At 41.7% G+C, this 18399-nt stretch overlaps 1 protein-coding gene across 1 annotated transcript; it reads left to right on the plus strand.

Annotated features, from left to right (window-relative positions):
* The first annotated feature begins 1820 nt into the window (after positions 1 to 1820).
* On the plus strand, positions 1821 to 17005 carry FBP1 (fructose-bisphosphatase 1). Its single transcript, XM_077344599.1, has 7 exons — positions 1821 to 2090; positions 4554 to 4716; positions 6188 to 6280; positions 8491 to 8631; positions 12508 to 12645; positions 14068 to 14187; positions 16631 to 17005. Exons 1-7 carry the CDS (start codon positions 1921 to 1923, stop codon positions 16820 to 16822), a joined length of 1017 nt encoding a protein of 338 aa, XP_077200714.1. The 5' UTR covers positions 1821 to 1920; the 3' UTR covers positions 16823 to 17005.
* Positions 17006 to 18399: the final 1394 nt, after the last annotated feature.

An 18399-nucleotide genomic window follows, 5' to 3' on the forward strand; every position in this document is an offset into this window, starting at 1 on the left:
CTCTGGCCTGTGGAAAGTATTTGGAGTCCATGATCACAAGGACTTACATTACACTGCTTCCACAGGGCAAAGATCTTTATAAAGGCAAAGCTGAGCGCCATACTTTAATTTGGCAAGTACATTCTCCTGAAAAACCTTAATTGCTGCAGTGATATGAGAAGACCCTTTTGTAAAAAACAATTTCTAGAAGGTTGAGGTTATTCTATGAGCATTATCAGTAATATGTAGCTAGAACTCTCCACAACTACATCTAAGTATTCAAAAGTTTTAACCTTGTTGATATCATGTCCCTCAATCTACCAGCTGTGTCTTTCATGCCTTTTGGTGAATATGTGAGCCTTAGTTTTTGATGATTTATCACAAGCTGCTCCTCTTAGCAATATGCAGTTAAAGGCCTGAAGTACTCTCATGAGTAATTGTGACCTAGGATTACCCTATCATCCACATATCATAAGCTGGGAATCACATAATCTTGGAGGCTGGAGACCTGAATTTGTTAAAAACTGCACCATAGAGTTAATATAGAAATTAAAAAAATAAATATAAATGTGGAATGTATTTTACCTTTATGACATTTCTTCCATGTAGCATGCAAAAAAAGGATTTAAAGTCTTCTGTCTATTGGGGTGTTTTCAGACTTTGTCCATAGCCTGTCTGAGAATACTGCTTTAAGATCAACAAGTACACCATATGATGCCCCATGCGGCTTAGAACTGTATTTCTTTGCTAAATGTTGCAGAGAACTGATATATGGTTGAGTGACTGTCTCTAAAGCCCATCTATTCTTCCATTAGTATATTTCCTTTGTTCATTTAGCTGTCTATAATTAAGGTTGCTAACCACACCAAGACCAATTGGGTGGTAGTTTGAAGGGTTTTTCCTTTCTCCTTTTTTTGTATATTGTGATAACAGCAGCCAAACCCCAATAACTGAGATTTGGGGCTGACTGGTCAATGTGTGTAAAAAGCACAGTCAATACTTGATTTAATCGGTTCTGGGGAGATCATCTCTTCTGGGAGCCTTTTCTGGCTTCAGCTGGATGATTAGTCTTTTAAAGTCCAAAGCTGTAACAAAGGAGGGCTGTTGCCAGACTGATGTAAACTGTGTTTCAATGAAGTTGAAAGTGTTTTGTTCCAACACGTTATTCATACCAGGAGTCTCAGAGCTTAATTGCATGCTTAACAGCAAGAGCGATTTTTAGACTGGCGAAAATACCACAGAAAGCTGGCAGCTTGAACCAGAACCACCTAAGCTAGGCAACCGGCGCAGATGAGGCCTGCGATGCCAATTGCAAACCTGCTTTGAAAGCTCATTATCAAAATATTAGGCTGTATTGACACAACTGGTTTTGTAGCAAGGTACGAACTAGCCAAAGAAAGTCGCCTCGCTTTTCCTGAGAACTCATCGACGAAGACTTGTGCCGGAATACCGTCTTGTGGGTCTCGAAGTCGTTAAACAAGTGAACGCGCCTTCCCCGCGAGAACCTGACCACTCCGGGAGGCCCCGGCTGGCACGGGATCAGCAGAAGGGCCCGACATGCTGGGGAGGAAAGCGGTGCGTCACACCTGCAGCGTCGGAGGAGGAAAAGCACGGAACGGCTGAAGGGAGCGCCCACAGAACGAAGCGATAAAGAGATTAGCAAGTCGCGAGAGGAAAGGCGCAGCCAGTTTGCCCAGCCGGGGAGGGGGGGGGGGTCCAGTCAGACTGCAGCAAATCAGCTCGCGGTGGGATGGAGCTCTCCGCGCGGCCGATCCGCCCTCCCGTCCCGTCCCTTCCCCTCCGTGCCCGCAGCTCCACACCCCCGTCTCGGGATTGGGCTCTTGGGCAGGCGGCTCCCCTCCCCTCGCGCTTAGTTCCGGGCCCGCGAGAGCGGCCGCTTCTGTCGCTCTGCGCTGCCTGATCCGTTCGCGCCGCGGAGTCATGACGGACCGCTCCACCTTCGACACCAACGTGGTCACCCTGACCCGCTTCGTGGTGGAGGAGGGGAGGAAAGCGCGGGGCACCGGGGAGCTCACCCAGCTGCTCAATGCCATCTGCACCGCCGTCAAGGCCATCTCCACCGCCGTGCGGAAAGCGGGCATCGCCAACCTGTGAGTCCCGGAGCCCTTGCCCTCCCGGAAGGCCAGCCCGCCCCTGCTGGGGCCCTCGCGCTCCTGTCCGCTCGGGCATCACTTGCATCTAGAACTTCTCCCATCTGGCCTTCCCTGTTTCGGAGAATGGCCCCGGGTCCCCCATCGGACCGCCAAGGCCCTCTGTGCTAGGCCCATACCGAGTCCAGATCGCCCTTCTTTCTTTGCACCCCATTTGCATGGGGATTTTTCTGAATCAGCAAGTGTTCCCTGCCTCTAGGTGGGCTTTCTGACACATCCTCCTTCATCTGGGACTCCATGCCACTGTTTATGATTTCCTTTGCTCTTTCTTGTTCCTTACTTAGTATGTTCAAGCCCTGCCCATAGATTCAGTATCCTGGTTGCATTATGAACCCGCCCATACAGACCTGGGTGTCTGAACGCAGTCGAAAGTCTGTTAAGAGCTAGTGTTGCACAGCAGCTAGAATATCAGAAGAGGAATCTGGAAGATCTTGTTTAAAATCCACACACTCTCCTGAAGCTTGCTGGGTGCTCTTGGACCAGTTCTTCTATCTCTACCTAATTTACCTCACAAGAATGCCTGAGGAATAGATCAGGGAGAACGATGTACACCACCTGGTGGAAGAAAGGGCGCCATATAAGGATGCTAAATAGATCTAATGATATTTCTTGCCCTTTTGGTTACTTGATGCCCTTGCTTGTGGAATCTTGTGCTTGCATTTTCATCTTTTACTTGCAGTTACTTCAAATGGGTTAATGGAGCCCCCGTATGCTCTAATCTCATGGTCTTTAACCATTAAATATACATGAAAAGAAAATGCAACTCTGTTTTCTGCATTACTGTTATGCCTAGTTTGGTCCTGTTCAGTTGTTTCATCTCAATGTCTAAACAAGTAAGATTTTGTAGTTAATTGAAAATAAGTCAAATTTGCTATAGAAGTTGGCCTGTGCTATTTTTTTGAGCAATTATAGAAAAGAGTTTTGTTTGAAAATCATGGGTGTAGCAATGTTTTCTTTAAGCCTGTATAGATAGCAAAGCTTCCATGTTTGCTTTAAAAAACAAACAAACAACATTGGTGGAACAAACCACAGAATGAAGCACCTTGTAAGGTGTGTGTAGTCTTTGGTAAGCAAGCCTGATGCAAGGCTGTCTTTTTGGAAGTATAAACCTAGGAAGTGATTGCAGGATGGGACATGTGTCTATCAGGGTGTACTGTGTTCCATCTCTTTACTGAATTGTTATGGTGGCCTTTCTCTCCCTGCAGTTCTGTGAACATAACATAGTGACCAGAAAAGTAAGCTAATGCAGCAAAAGTATGCAGTAGTATGGTCTGCTGCATTATCTATTAATGTGTCACTTCATAGTTTTTAGTAGGGATCCTTTGGTAGAACAAAGTTTGAGTCCAGCAGTACATTTACTGCTTGCTATATATGTATAGACTGGTATTTCCCATTTTATTGTTTCTGAAGAAATGTGCATGTACACAAAACTTTATACCTTGAATAAAACTTTGTTAGTCTGAAGATGCCACTGGGCTCAAACTTTGTTCTGCTGGCTTCAGACCAACATGGCTACCCACCTGAATCCATATTCTCTGTGATCATTGCATCATTAAAAGGACATTAGCACTGTAGACTGTTTAATTGAATTCCTTAAAAAGATTCATTAAAAACATTTTAATTATTATTATTACTTCATATATTTTATATAATAATAACAATTATATAAGTTAGTAGAAACATCTGGGACTAGGATCTGGGAGACCCAGGTTTGAATCCCCAATCTCCAGACCAGGTTCGAAATCCCCATTGGCCGTGCTCTTGCTGTGTGACCATGGGCCAATCACATACTTTTGGCCTAACCAACTTCTCAGGGTTGCTGTGAGGATAAAACAGAGAATGTGCATTCGAGGGGGAAGGCAAGGCATACATGAAGTACCTACACAAACAGCCGTGCAAAGAGCACTTTTTGAAAAGTCTGGGGAGCAGCCTCATGCTTCTATGATTATTGAACAGACAGTGTTGCTGCCTTGAGGCAAAGCAATTCAGGATATATTCATAAAATTGCTCCAGGCAGGCATGATTTATCCTTGGTATATTCAGCTATACCAAAGGGGACTATTTTATGAATGGAAAAGCCCCATACTTGGGAGTTAGATGGGGCAACTCATTAACTTCAGTGAGGAAGCTTAGCATGTGCTGAAGAGTCTTGATAGCTACAAGGAGATTTCAGCCATCTGGCTGGGTCACATCCGAGATAATTCAAGAGAAACTACTTCTAGACTGTTGGAGATTCTGTATGATGAAAATGATATGGCTGAAGGACCTAAGTTCCACTCAAAAGTTGCAGCTTGTATTATATTTATATGCAACCCTATAGCTAAGAAACATTCCCCTGCATTTAAGACCAGCCATCCTCCTTAGTCATTGTTCCGAAGACTTTCTCTCTCTCTCTTGGTTCAGCTATGGGATTTCTGGCTCCACAAATGTGACAGGAGACCAAGTGAAGAAGCTGGATGTCCTTTCCAATGACATGGTGATCAACATGCTCAAGTCCTCTTTCACAACTTGTGTGATTGTATCAGAAGAGAACAAAGATGCTCTCATAGTGGAAGCTGATAAACAAGTAGGTACTCTTAACACATTTCCCAATGCTTACGCTCAAGTTGGTCTTTAACAAATGTTATCTTTAAATGTATAAAAATTAACCACAGGACAAAGGGCAGTGCCTTTCTGATTTTAGAAATGCAAGCTAGCTCTAGAGAGGGGAACTTCATTTTGTGGGAGAGATTTGATTATCAAGTGCTTGATCTTTCACTTTGCAACAAATATTTATTCCAGGTGTGAGCTTTCGAGTGCAAGCACTCTTCCTCAGAACTCAAAAGCTCACGCCTGGAATAAATCTTTATTGGTCTTAAAAGTGCCACTGGACTCTGATTTTGTTATGCTGCTTAAGACAGACCAACATGGCTACCCATTTGAATCTTTGCAGCAAATGTTAGAATGAGCCTAGCTGAAGAAAGACACAGCCTTGGGGAGACATTTGCAGGGGGAAATTGGTGGTTGCGGGAGGGACTGAGGCTCTATTCCTGTCTTTCTCAGTAAGGACTTGTGGCCTCATGTTTCTTTTATCTCAGCAATCTAAGGCTAGGGCCTTATGCTTGTTGCTGTTCATTTGACCCCAGCTGTTGGCATAGCCACTTGATCCCCAGGATGCAGTTTTGAGAACATCTGTATTTAGTGAAGAAATGATGAAGAAACAAGTAAGATTCAGATTTAGCTGAAAGAAATTGAGAGGGCCTGCAGAGACAAACTTGCTTCTGAGCACTTGGCTCCACAGGAATGGGCTCAAACAGAAAATCAGACAAAGTACAGCCTCTTTCCTTCTTTATACGAACATGACAGCACAGATGGTTCAGAAGAATTTTGATCACTAATACTTTTGGTGTAATTTTTATGTTACCCAAAGTGTTGATGTTCAGTACAGCAGTGAAAGAAGTTCAATAATAACCTGCTATGTATAAATTTACCAGTTGTCTTGAAATCTACTGTGTGAAGCTGTATACAGCTTCTGTGTGAACTTTGCTTGTTACAGAACTCCTAAAAGCCCATCTAGGAGTATTGTGCTCTTATTCAGATTTCTTGGCTTGAATGCTGATTTCTTGAAAAAAAAATCAGAGCATTTGGCATTCACTAACAAGCCTCCCAAATTATTTTGTTGGTTTCTGCAGTAATACTGGCTCTGAGAAGTATGTGGTAGGATGTCATTACCAAATACTTCTCCATATTTTGAGGTTGAAATGAGCTCCTTTCTTCACAACCTGCAGAACATTGTGTGCTCTGAGTTCCCGTTTCTGAAACCTCCAACTGTTTAAATCAGAATGACAAAACTTCACTTGGGCAATAAACTCTGAACAACATTCCTTTTAAGAAACTTGTTGCTTTATAATGCAACCTTAATAAGATGCTTGCTTCTCACCAGTATTTTAGGGCTTGTCAAATGCAGTAATGCCAAATATGCCAAATAGGAAAAGTTACTTGAAATCTTCCAAGCACTAGTCTCCATACATATCAAGAATTATGTTCTTCCTTCCTAGGGTAAATACATAGTCTGCATGGATCCACTTGATGGCTCATCTAATATTGATTGCCTTGTGTCTATCGGAACCATTTTTGCCATCTACAGAAAGGTACACTAAATGACTGCTTATGGAAATAATGAAGAGATATCACTAATGGAAAAAACCCTACATACAAATATTGGATTGGATTTCATCAAAATGATCCACACTTGAAAGAGGTAGGGCCATTCCTCTCTCCTAATGCAGTCCTCCAGCTGTCCCACTGTACAGCTCCTGGGGCACCAACAGGAGCAGCACATAAGGGGGCATTTTGGGCTGCTTTGGGAGGGGGGAAGTTGCACTTCTGTCCAAGCATTTAGGTGGGATCCAACTCATTGTGCTTCTAGTACACTACCCTATGTACCCAATGTCTGTTCAGATCAACGTCAAAATGGTGGATTGGTTTCTCCGTTACATACTGATGGTGACAAGTGTTACTGTGGATCTGACTGAATTATTAAAGCAATCAATTTGATGACTAAGTCTCATGGGACTTAACGATGAAATCTGTTTTTTGAAGAAAGGGGAATTGAGGTTGCAACATGGCAGGCAAATTTGCAATGTAATCTGCAAAGCACTTGTGTTAGTAAGAGTCTGGTTGACTGTAGTAGGGAATCTTATTTGTATGAATGATGTGAAGATCGGTGTCTTTCTGACAAGTTCTTGCCTTGTATTAAGAACCTGAAATACTGGAGTAGCATGATTTTGGAATATAAAGGAATGATAGTTAAAGGTAACCCTCTTATTTATTTTAAGTAGGTATAGAATCTAGTAGTACTAGTATGCAATATATGGATTTGATAGTTAAAATCAGTTGATCAGCGAAGTAAGGAGGCATTTTCTAAAATTATAGTGCACTTTATCTGGAACTGGCCCTTGGGGCAACGTTACTCCTGTCTTGAAGTCCCTTCATTGGCTACCTATTTGTTTCTGAATCTGATTCAAGACCCAGATGCTAATCATTATCTGGGGCCCGTATAGCCAAAGGACCAATTCTCCCTGGATGTTCCTGTTTGGCAGCTTCTTGTTTCAGTGCCTCCTTTGTTTAAGGCTTCTACAACTGCCTGGGCATGGGACTGCTCCTGCCCAATACTTGTAGAATAACTTTCAAGCCAGCCTTTCAGAAAGGCTATAAAGTGGAATTACCCCTAAAGGGTTGGAGGTGGTTTTGAGTCTGGACAAAAAGGGGAAGGCCTTTCAGGCTAGCAATAGGGTGCACCTATGTTGATCATTTTGATGCAGTTTTGGTATTTATTATGTGGCTATTGCACATTTTGGATCCTGATTTATGAGGAGAACATCTGATAAAGCTTGGTAAATGAACCTGCAAGTGGTATGCTTGTTAATGATTACAAGTAATTAGACTACTGAACAGCCCAGCTAAATGTTGCTAGACAAGCAAGACAGGCTTGTTGTATCAATGAGTGGGACTCCTTGATGCATTTGACGGATTACTGTTGAAGACTTAAGCTAAACTAGGTGAATCCCTTGGTCTGAACTGGGTGAGGTGATTCTTCTAAACTGTCCTTGGAATTTTTTTCCATATTTTCCTGAAAATAACATAGATTGTTTCTTGTGTTAGCTTTGTTTCCTACAATAGCCTAAGTAATAGCCTAGTTCCAGAGCAGTAAAGATTGTTATGGTCCAGGTCTCTGCTTGTTACTGTGGATATTCAGAAACCAATCAAAATGATTACAGGTGAAAAGGTTCAAAAGATGTCCACCCCAGTGAACTGCAACATTCATAATAGAATCTTTGGACAGGTCTAGACAACTAAAGGAAGAGCTGTATGCTGTTGCAGATCTTGCCACTGTCATTGTTACCCTAAGCCTTATTCTCAGTGAGAAACACCCATGTTGTACAAAGTGATGAGTTTCATTGAGTGGGCTATGTTGGTGACATTTCCTAGCCATGGGACAAAACTGAACATGGCCCTGCAATTGGAAATAGGGAATATGGCTACTACAGCCAGCGTGAATATCAAATCCTCAAATGACACTAACAGTACCTAGCATTCACACAGTTCATCACTCAGACTTTTACTAGAAGAATTTGGTCTTTATAATGTTCTGAGAGAGCATAAGCTGGACATATATTTGTTGGCTGAGAAGTGGAATGTAGGTAAGAGAAATGTCCCCTTAACACTAGATCATTGGAGTTTCCCTCCAGTGTTAATTCTTCACCTGTATCAATCTCTGATGTTTCAGAGAAAGAAGAAAACAAGCAGGATTATTTTGGGTTTAAACTTTCTGACTTAAGGTAGTTCTTTCTTACTCAAGGCTTCCACTGGTGCTCCTTCTGAGAAAGATGCTCTGCAGCCGGGACGTAATCTTGTGGCAGCTGGTTACGCCCTCTATGGCAGTGCCACGATGCTTGTTTTGGCTCTGGAGTGTGGTGTCAATTGTTTCATGCTTGATCCGGTAAGTAAAACAGCCATATCTTAGGAAAAGTTTCTTTTTTAAAAAATAGACAAAATATGCTTATTTATAAAAAGGAGGAACAGGTTTATCCTGAGAAAAATGAATCAAAAGCTGATTTCACTTTAAACTTTATTTGTTTATAAAGCAGTCTTCAAAAACAAATCAGTGCCCCCCCCCCCAAATACATGTTAATGAAAGAACCCAACTTCAAATCCTTGCTTTTCTGTGTCCTTACAAAGGGGCTTTAGGTGAATCTTGAATCTAGTCTCAGTTTCCTATACATAAAATAAAAATAATAGTTCAAAGCAAATTAAAACCATATAGGACTCTGTATGATGACTAGCCAGGAGCCATTGGTAGCTCCAAAAGGTGTGGTGTGCTACACCTACTTTTACAAACCTTTCTTGGGCTTCATCCACACACAGAACCTCCTATTTGATCTGCCTCAGCTCTGCCCATGGAAACCTTTCTTACCGGCTATGAGAACTAAATAGGAACTCCATGTTCAGAGACAGTTTACCTCTGAATATCAAGTGCTATAGAAAAAAACAGACCTTGGTGTTTACAAACGGAAACAGAATTCTGAACTGGAGGGTGACAAGTACTCCAAAGTAGAAGCAAATTGGGGCAAGGCAGAGGTGGCACATGAATGGAGGGGGGTTATTTTCAGTTTTGTTTTAGAATATTTTAAGTATCATTGGCAGCCTTGATCCCTTCTTTGAGGAAAAGCAGGATACTCATATTTAAAATATATAATTTTCCTTCATTTTTCCTATCCCTTCCAAATTTCTGTTACACACACACATACACACCAATCCCTTCAAATTATTTTATTATTTTTATTTATTTGTTGTATTTATATACTTCCCTCCTTTTTGGCCTAGGGATCATATGAATAGGTACAATACAATTCAGTAGCATTGGATAGGGCAACGGTACAACAATGGCTTCAAAACTTTCAATATTGAATAGGACAACGGTACAACAATGGCTTCAAAAACTTTCCAAAAACTGGTAGTGACATATAACCTGTTAACTAAAAAACCCAAAGGTTGGTCAATTCAGTTTCTGAATCAACATTGCATGGTTGATTGTGGCTAGGCGTTCCACAGCCAAGTAGGTTGCTAATAGTTTGGCTTGGCATAGATGATAGAAAGCCAGCCGCGTTACTCTTGTAACCTGTGCCTCCATAGAGAGGGAGGCATCAAGGATCATGCCCAGTTTCCTGGTGGCGTGAGCCACTGATAGCTGCCCCACATCCAGGTTGAGCAGATGTGCTTCCTTGCTTGGACCCTTTCTGCTCAGCCATAGGACCTTCGTCTTTGAAGGATTGAGCTTCAGACTGCTCTGCTTGAGCCACCTTGTCACTGCTTCCAGACAACTGGGTAAGGCTTCTGGGGTGGTTGAATCAGGGCAGTCATCCATCAGGAGGAAGAGCTGGGTGTCATCTGCATATTGATGACAACCCAGCTCAGACCTCTGCTGTCCAAGAAGGTGCATGAAGATGTTAAATAGGATTGGAGAAAGGATCATTCCCTGATGGACTCCACAAGTGAGTTGATGGAGGATTGATTGTCTCTAATTGCTACCCTCTGTCTGCAACTCCAGAGAAAGGTGATCAGCCCTTGTAGGGCTGTCACCTGTATTCTGGAATTGGTGAGGTAGTGAGCTAAAAGGTCATGGTCGACTGTGTCAAATGCTCCTGTAAGGTCTAATAGTACGAGCAGTGCCAACCCTCCTTGGTCCAGCTGATGGTGGATATCATCCGTCAGGGTGACCAGTGCTGTTTCAACCCCATGGCCATGCCAGAAACCTGCCTGGGATGGGTCTAGGACTGAAGCTTCATCCAGGAATGCAGATATTTGGTCTGCTACAGTCCTTTTCAGCATTTCCCCCAGAAACGCTAGGTGCGAGATGGGTCAATTGTTGCAGTTCCAGAGACAGTTTTTTCAGCCGTGGGCATATCACTGCCTCTTTTAGACCCTCCGGGAATTCTCCAATTGAGAGAGAGGTTGATTATCTCCCAGAAGGGGGGCCATTAATTTCCTCCAATACATTCACCTCCTTTCTGGCCTTTTAAAAAAACAATTAAAATGCCCATTTTTCTTCCCTCTACATGACGTCACTGCTGAGCTGGTCCCCTCCCGGGCCTGACTCATGTTAGGCCACCATTGCCCCACTTTAAGTAAACATGGATATTTTTCACATTTCCTTAAGCGCTCCAAGGGGCAATGGGGCCTAGTCTGGAAGAGGCCCGTATGGACGCGAAGAGCTGGGCCTTCCAAGCCGGGTCCTCTCTGTCCTATGGAAGCCTGGAGGGGACAAAAATGCCCCACTTAGCTCTGTGGCATTTCACAGTGCTGCGGGGCAAGGTAGGACATTTTTTTTTGCAAGAAGGTAGGATTGTATGAGAATGCAATCCCACCTTTCTGCAACAACTTCCCTCTGCGGTCAACCTTTCCACAGAAATGTGTTCCCCACAGGGATGCAGAAAGCGGCAGACTAGGTTTGCCAACAATATGTGTCCCTCATGGGAACACAATAAATGGCTGAGCATGCTGCTCTGCTGCAGTGCACCGGTGGCACCCCTGAATGGCACCACTGGTGCAGAATCGCCCTCAGTATCACCTGTGGAGGGTTGCCAACAGACCTGGAGAAAAATGTCCTGTCATTGTGGAGATGGAAAGCTGAATCTTTTTGTGGTATAGAGCTAAATAAATTAATCATAGGGGTAAACAGCATCATTTTCTTGGGTTTTGCTGAAATAAAAGTACTTGCTCATCAGCTGGCATAGAATCCAAGCAGTCATGCTAAGCTGTTGTGTCTCATGTGAGCTGATAGTTAAATCCATTAGCTGTCTTTAGCTCTAGAATTAGAGCAGAATTTTAATGATCCTGAGTATTGAAAGCATGCCTATATATTCAGCGACTATTTCTAAAAGGTTTTTATCTCCTGTTCATCTGTATTTTTACTAAATCGATTCTAATGGGTGTTCTTGTGCACTTTCAGCTTGCTTCCTGATGCCTTATGGCGTAAGTGAGGTGTTTATGTGTATGTGATGTTAATAGCCTAGCACCACCCCAGTACCTCGCACCACCCCAGACACTGGAAATAAAATGCATGTTTTCAGCATAGCTCTTGCCATGCAGTTTGAATTATAATTATTGTGACTGTTTACCATATTAATTCAGTTTCTACGAACTGGCATTTCAGTTGGTTTTGGCTTAAGCAGTTGCATGCCACTTTTATTCTGTTGCATTTCTTGTAAGCTGTTAAACCCTTTTAATATAGTAGCATTTAAATAACTGCAAAATCATAACCTCCACTTACAAATCTTGTCCATGTTTTAAAAAGTAATTTATATGATTGTTCCAAAGTGTACTAAGGAAATATCCAAATGGATAATTGTCTTAATTTGTTAAAAGTTGTTTTCAAAGCAGTCCTTATTACAGCTACATTATTCTACTTAGCATTGCACTGTAAATCAGTGGTCAACAGCTTCAACAAGGAATTTGTAATATATGTACTTGGTGTGTACTTGATAGTGCATATTCTCTGGCTTCGACCCAAGGAAGCATGATCAGAGTTCCACGAGAGGAACAGAACTTCCCTGCCATCCCTCTGGCAAAATGCTGTTCCTCTGGGATCCCTAAGGAAAAATGTTTGGTAGTTTCCAGAGGAAGGGAGGAATCTGTGAGAACGTATTTTTCTACCATGAGAAAACAGTTTGGTTTGAAGTATCTGACTAGTACAGACATACTCCTCTACCAGCATGTACTTGTTTAAAGTTGCTGTATATAGTACTAATTTTTAAATGACTAAATTTGTTCTTGAATAAAATATCTGCTATGAAAACATTAATGCTTTTTTTCTTAGGCAATTGGGGAGTTCATTTTAGTCAACAAAGATGTAAAAATCAAGAAGAAAGGAAATATTTACAGTGTCAATGAAGGATATGCTGCTTACTTTGACCCTGCTGTGACAGAATATCTTAAAAAGAAGAAATTCCCACAGGTAAATTTCTAGTCTGTGAAGAAATTTTCAGTTATGATACCTATGGAATGGATGCTTTTTTGAATCCATTTGTATCTGTTTTTATAACTCTGCAATCTATTCTAAAGTTTAGGTGCACACTGGTGTGCTTTCAGATTAAAAAGCAATAGTAAATGTTGGGATTATCGAATTTGGTTTGATACATCAAATAGCTTTAGGGACTGATTCAAAACATGTCCTGCTTGAAAGCCTTTGTCTATAGAAAAATGGGTGAAAAGTAGTTGTGGATTCCTGCCCACAGTAATAAAGGTAAAGGTAAAGGTATCCCCTGTGCAAGCACTGAGTCATGTCTGACCCTTGGGGTGACGCCCTCTAGCGTTTTCATGGCAGACTCAATACGGGGTGGTTTGCCAGTGCCTTCCCCAGTCATGACCGTTTACCCCCCAGCAGCAAGCTGGGTACTCATTTTACCGACCTCGGAAGGATGGAAGGCTGAGTCAACCTTGAGCCGGCTGCTGGGATCGAACTCCCAACCTCATGGGCAAAGCTTTCAGGCAGCTGCCTTACCACTCTGCGCCACAAGAGGCCCACAGTAATAGTGCACATCTATTTCACTGTACATGCTGTAAAATAATGAGTGATGATTGTACATGGTACATCCATGAGCAATGGTGGAATAAAAATCTAAAAAGTCTATACTATGAGTTATGTGTGGCAGATAGCAAAATCTACAAATTAGGGCCACATGGAGGCTAAGCAGATTTTTTTCAGCAAACTTTAGGGCACTCCCCAGGTTTGTAGAAACATCTGAAAATTAAGCAATAAATGTGGGGGTTAAATCCCCTAAAAAGGATCTACCTCAGCAGTTGGAAAAGGCTAGGAACCTCATTGCTTCCAGTAGAAGAAGCAATGCATCCTGGGACTCTGTGGTGGGCCTGGTGGCAGCAGCTGGGCAGCCATGGAGCTGTGCTGAGCTCAGCAGTGTAGCCTAGGAATAGCATGGGGGCCATGTAGGGCCTGGTAGTGGCTACTGAACAGCCAGGACTCCACACTGTGATCTGGCAGCAGCTGACAAAAGGTTCAGGGGCTGTGCTACTAGACTCAGAGAGAGAGAGAATGGGGGTGGGGTGGGGTGGAAAAACCACTGTTTTTCCTTGAATTCACACTTGTAGGTATTACTAAACTGTAGGACTTTTTTAATGTTGGAAGGAAACCAAAGGCATGTTGTAGAACTGTTTGAAAGCATCTAGTCCTCATCTTCCAGAAATGCAGAATGCTTCCATTCTTTTGAGATGATTTTCAGGTATACAGTTGTTTAACTTGCACAGTTGAGGGCTATCCAGTTGATATCTGGACCTGTGCTCAGATGATTATAATCAATCAACTATCTCCTGAAACTGAAACATTTATCCTAACAAATATTTTATCCAACAATTCTTCTAGGATGGTAGTTCTCCTTATGGCAGCAGGTACATCGGTTCCATGGTTGCTGATGTGCATCGTACTTTGGTGTATGGAGGAATCTTTTTATATCCAGCCAACTCAAAGAGCCCCAAGGGAAAGGTAATACTAAAATATACCTACTTTACAAAGTTTCATAATCTGTTGCCATTCTCCTCAAGTTCTTATTTCTAAACATTTTTCAGTTCCAGTTTTGGCATGATTGACAAGAAGTTAGCTAGGGTTTTTTTTTACTTAATAGAAAGGAAGAACTGTACAGGGCCAATTGTGTTCCCTTCCTGTGTTCTTTGAACTGAGTAGCATGTGCAGCTTGGTTGACCTTCCCAGCTCTTCTGGAGCAAGTTCTTCCCACTGTGCATGGTATAGGAACATCGCAGATTGGAACAATGTTCTATCCTATAAATTGAGTTATATGCCCATTCAAATTAGCTGGAAATTCGGGCAATGTGTAGCTTGCCAGTGCCAAAGAATTAACAGGCTCCCACTTGATTGGTAAGTATGCCAATTCAAGGAAGGGCTTTTTATATGCAGCCTTCATAGATCTTTCCTACACGTTCAGGTTCATATCTAGAAGCTGTCTATGGAGTAAATTGAAGCAAATCACAATTAATAAGAAATTATCATGTTTACTTAAAAATCTTGGTACTGATTCTGTTGCCCAAGTGCAATGTAATAATGAATGAATGATTTATTATCATCTAAGAACAGCAAATAGAAATGGATTCCATAATAAACAATTAGTCACTCAAATCTATGGCCACTATGAAGGCAATTTTGCATTTCTTTATATTCCAGTTGCTATTAGAGTTTTTAATTCAGTGGAGATTTCACAACATTTGTATGGTGTTCCTGTGTGGATTTTGGCTGTTGGTAATTCTGTAATACAGTACAGTCCTTGTTCCTTTGGGTAATCAAAGGGCTCTCTAGATTAATTTAATCATCAGCCCTTTGTTATGAATTTGATCTTAGCTCTTTAGAAGCCTGTACCAGGGTACATGCCTTTTATTTTTGGTTTCATCTATTTCTGAATCCCCTGAAGGTAACTTTCCCTTCTGATTTAGACTCCCTGGTTAGTTCAAAGTTATGTAAGACCCTTATGCATTCACAATTCAACTGCCTGTTTTCAACAATATTTCTGGGATATCTGCTAAGGATTCTTTTTTCAGATCGCTTATGTCCCTGTCCCCTCCAGTCAGTGGATTCTCTTGTTCATATTCTCCTGCAATATCCTTCTGTGCTCCAGTTTAAGCTAAAATGGATTGTGCCATACCTTGATAAATGGACTGTGCTTCCTCTAGCAACATTAGAGCAAAAAATTCATTTTCTCTTAGCAAAAGATTCAGTCTTATTCCCAAAATACGTATTTTGTTGCTCGATTTCTGGTGGCTACAGAGAAGTATCAAAGGGAGGTGTTTTTGATTTTTTGATTTTATTGTTCATGTCCTTAGTCTAAGAACAGGGGATGAAAGAAGAATTAGTGGACCACATAGATCAGGGGTCCCCAAACTTTTGGCACATTGGGGCCACATTAGCGTGCCCAGTGCCTAAAGAGCCACATCTTAAGCCAAAATGTAACAAAATTATTAACCTACTGAGGGTGATAGCAGCAGACAAGTAGGTTGGAGAGCCATACAGAAAGAGGTCAGGGGCTGCATGCGGCCTGCGGACCTCAGGTTGGGGACCCCTGACATAGATAATATAAGTAAGGCTCTTTTCTGAAAGGCACAAGACCACAGAGAGAAATTTGTGTGTCTTTGAATGATGCAACAAGCTCAAGAGTTGAAAGGTAGCATAAACCCTTGACCTGTTTATTTATTGTAGATATGAAGCCGTTACTCATTTACCCAATATTTAATGAGCAGAACCTTTTCTTCTGTATACAAATAGTAGTTGTTTTGCACAATATTAATAGAGTCCTTGTTCTCCTGCATAGTTTCACCGATCAACCTTTCATTTCTTACCTATTCTACCAAAGGAAATGTTCTACCAAAGGAAATATAAAATATTTCTAGTAGTTTAAAATGTAAGGAAGTGATTCAATATTTTAGCTTTCTCTGCTAAAACACCTTACCAGTCCAGCACTTGTGAATGTAACACAGGTCAAGAGCACACTTGACACAGATTTCCATTTGTCTTATAAGGGGCAGTTGCTGCTATGCTTGGCCTTGATGGATCAATTCCACACAGTGCCATGGAGGTGATGAGGGGAGAAAGGAGGACTGAAATTTAAAAAAATTCTGTTCAGAATCCCTTACCCATGTTTGTTAGAACTTTACAGGCAAAGGAACAGATCTTCTCCCTTACACTCTATACGGCTGTAACTTGCCTTCAGAATATGAATTATGATATGTGAAAATGGCCCTGTTGCAAGTCCATAGTGTCTTCCATAAACTGGTGGAAGTGTAATAAGGCAGCTGGGGATCTGACAACAAACAGACTGGTCTGTCCTGATGGATGGCCTCATCTCTTATTTGATGGAACCTAAATTGTAATTTAGACAACTAATAACTCTTTCTGTCTTTTGACTTTTCTATAAAAATTGCAGTTGAGGTTACTGTATGAATGCAACCCCATGGCGTTTATCATTGAGAAGGCTGGAGGAATTGCAACAACAGGAAAGGAGGCAGTCTTGGACATCATGCCAGAAAACATACACCAGCGTGTGCCTATTGTCTTGGGGTCTCCAGATGATGTGCAAGAATATATGGATCTGGTGAAAAAGCATTCAGCTAAGTGAGGAGGAAAACGTGGCTGCTACCACTTCAACTAGAATTTAAATGCCTTGGACCAAAGACCAGATTTGTGCAATACTGTTGACTGTAAAACAAGGAGTGGGTGGGTGTTGGGTGCGACATGAAATTTAGTACATTACTTTTGTAATGCAGCACACACATCTATTAAATCATAGTGCACTGTAGAATTTTGCTGTGATAGCATGATTTAACCCACATGTACATTTTTCATGGCATATCAGTAACTTGTAAGGGTGGGGAAAAATACTCCAAAGAAAAACTCTGACAAACATTAACAATTGTACTTGCAAAATTATTTATAGAATATAAAGTACAAAGCATATGAAGCAGAAAATAGGGCCGTCCATACCTTTGGAACACAGAGAGAAATAAATATTAGAATTCTTCAGCATTAGAATTCAGCAGAAACAGCAACAGGACACTCCCCCTTTATCTGCCTCTCATTGCCTATAATAACACATACAGAACCCTACAAAATTTGGCAAAGGGGATTCTCAATAAGGCTCTACAAAACAACTTGTCTTCAAAGTTAGCTTGTAGGGCACCCAATTAACATAATGATTCCTGCTTTACCAAGTGACTGAAGAACTTTGGCATTTGGTGAAAGGTCACTGGTTCCTATTACAGGTGGTGTCATTAACTCCACAGCAACTAATATTTGCATTCAACTGGAAGATAACTATCATTTAGGAACAGGTGCATCTTCTTAGATAATAGAAATATGTTACAATCACTTAAGAAATCAGACCTATACAATCCAAATCATTTGTGAAGGTGCTCTGAGTCTGCATTTTTCATAGGCGTGAACAGGCTTCAAGCAAGAGCACTGTATTTGCAAGGACTTATGCTACTCATTTCTGTACCATACAGAGCCCATTTGGCTCGGGGAAGACCAGATTCAATATATATAACATATATATAACTAATATTGTAGTCTTCAGAAAATCATTCTCTCGTAGCCTAATCTTCCTCACAGGTGTCCTCTGACATCAAGCGATAGCATTTCTCTTTCATGAGGGAAGGAGTTTGGTGCATGCTATGGTGAAAGCCTGTGTTCTTCTAACATGGCCATTCTTGTTGCAAAAAGACTAGCTTGTATTGTGTAAGATCTACAGGCAGAGTAGAGCTCACACAAAGAGCTTCATGAACAATATAGAGGGCAAAGTGAGGGTCTTCAGTGGGAAGAACCTCCCTCTCCTCCAACAACAGAAATGACATCTTGTCTCTTGGAACAGACTGAGGGGTACAAGCCAGTATGCTCCTAGAGAACTGCAGTTTGTTAGAGGGTGACATAGCTCCCCATTACTGAAGGAAAACTTCAGAGCCTCATCTATGTTACAAATTGAACTCCCTCGCTCAGAACACTATCCTGGGATGTCCCATTCATTTCAGCAGAGGAGAAGATACATTCTTTCATGAATATAGGTATGAGTGCCCTGCCATTAAAGTTGAATTGGAAGTGGTGAAAAAGCCCCTTGTGTAATGAATCAAAAAAATTGGTTATAACCACAAAGTTGACTTTTGTCCTAGAGCCCCTGTCTTTTCTCTCCTAGATAACACA

The sequence above is a fragment of the Paroedura picta genome, chromosome 7, assembly GCF_049243985.1.
Source record: "Paroedura picta isolate Pp20150507F chromosome 7, Ppicta_v3.0, whole genome shotgun sequence".
Classification (NCBI taxonomy): Eukaryota; Metazoa; Chordata; class Lepidosauria; order Squamata; family Gekkonidae; genus Paroedura; species Paroedura picta.

Coding starts and splice junctions, on each gene's coding strand:
- FBP1 (XM_077344599.1), top strand. CDS start 1,921: ATGACGGACCGCTCCACCTTCGACACCAACGTGGTCACCCTGACCCGC. Junction 2,091..4,553: donor AAAGCGGGCATCGCCAACCT/GTGAGTCCCGGA, acceptor CTCTTGGTTCAG/CTATGGGATTTCTGGCTCCA. Junction 6,281..8,490: donor TTTTTGCCATCTACAGAAAG/GTACACTAAATG, acceptor TTCTTACTCAAG/GCTTCCACTGGTGCTCCTTC.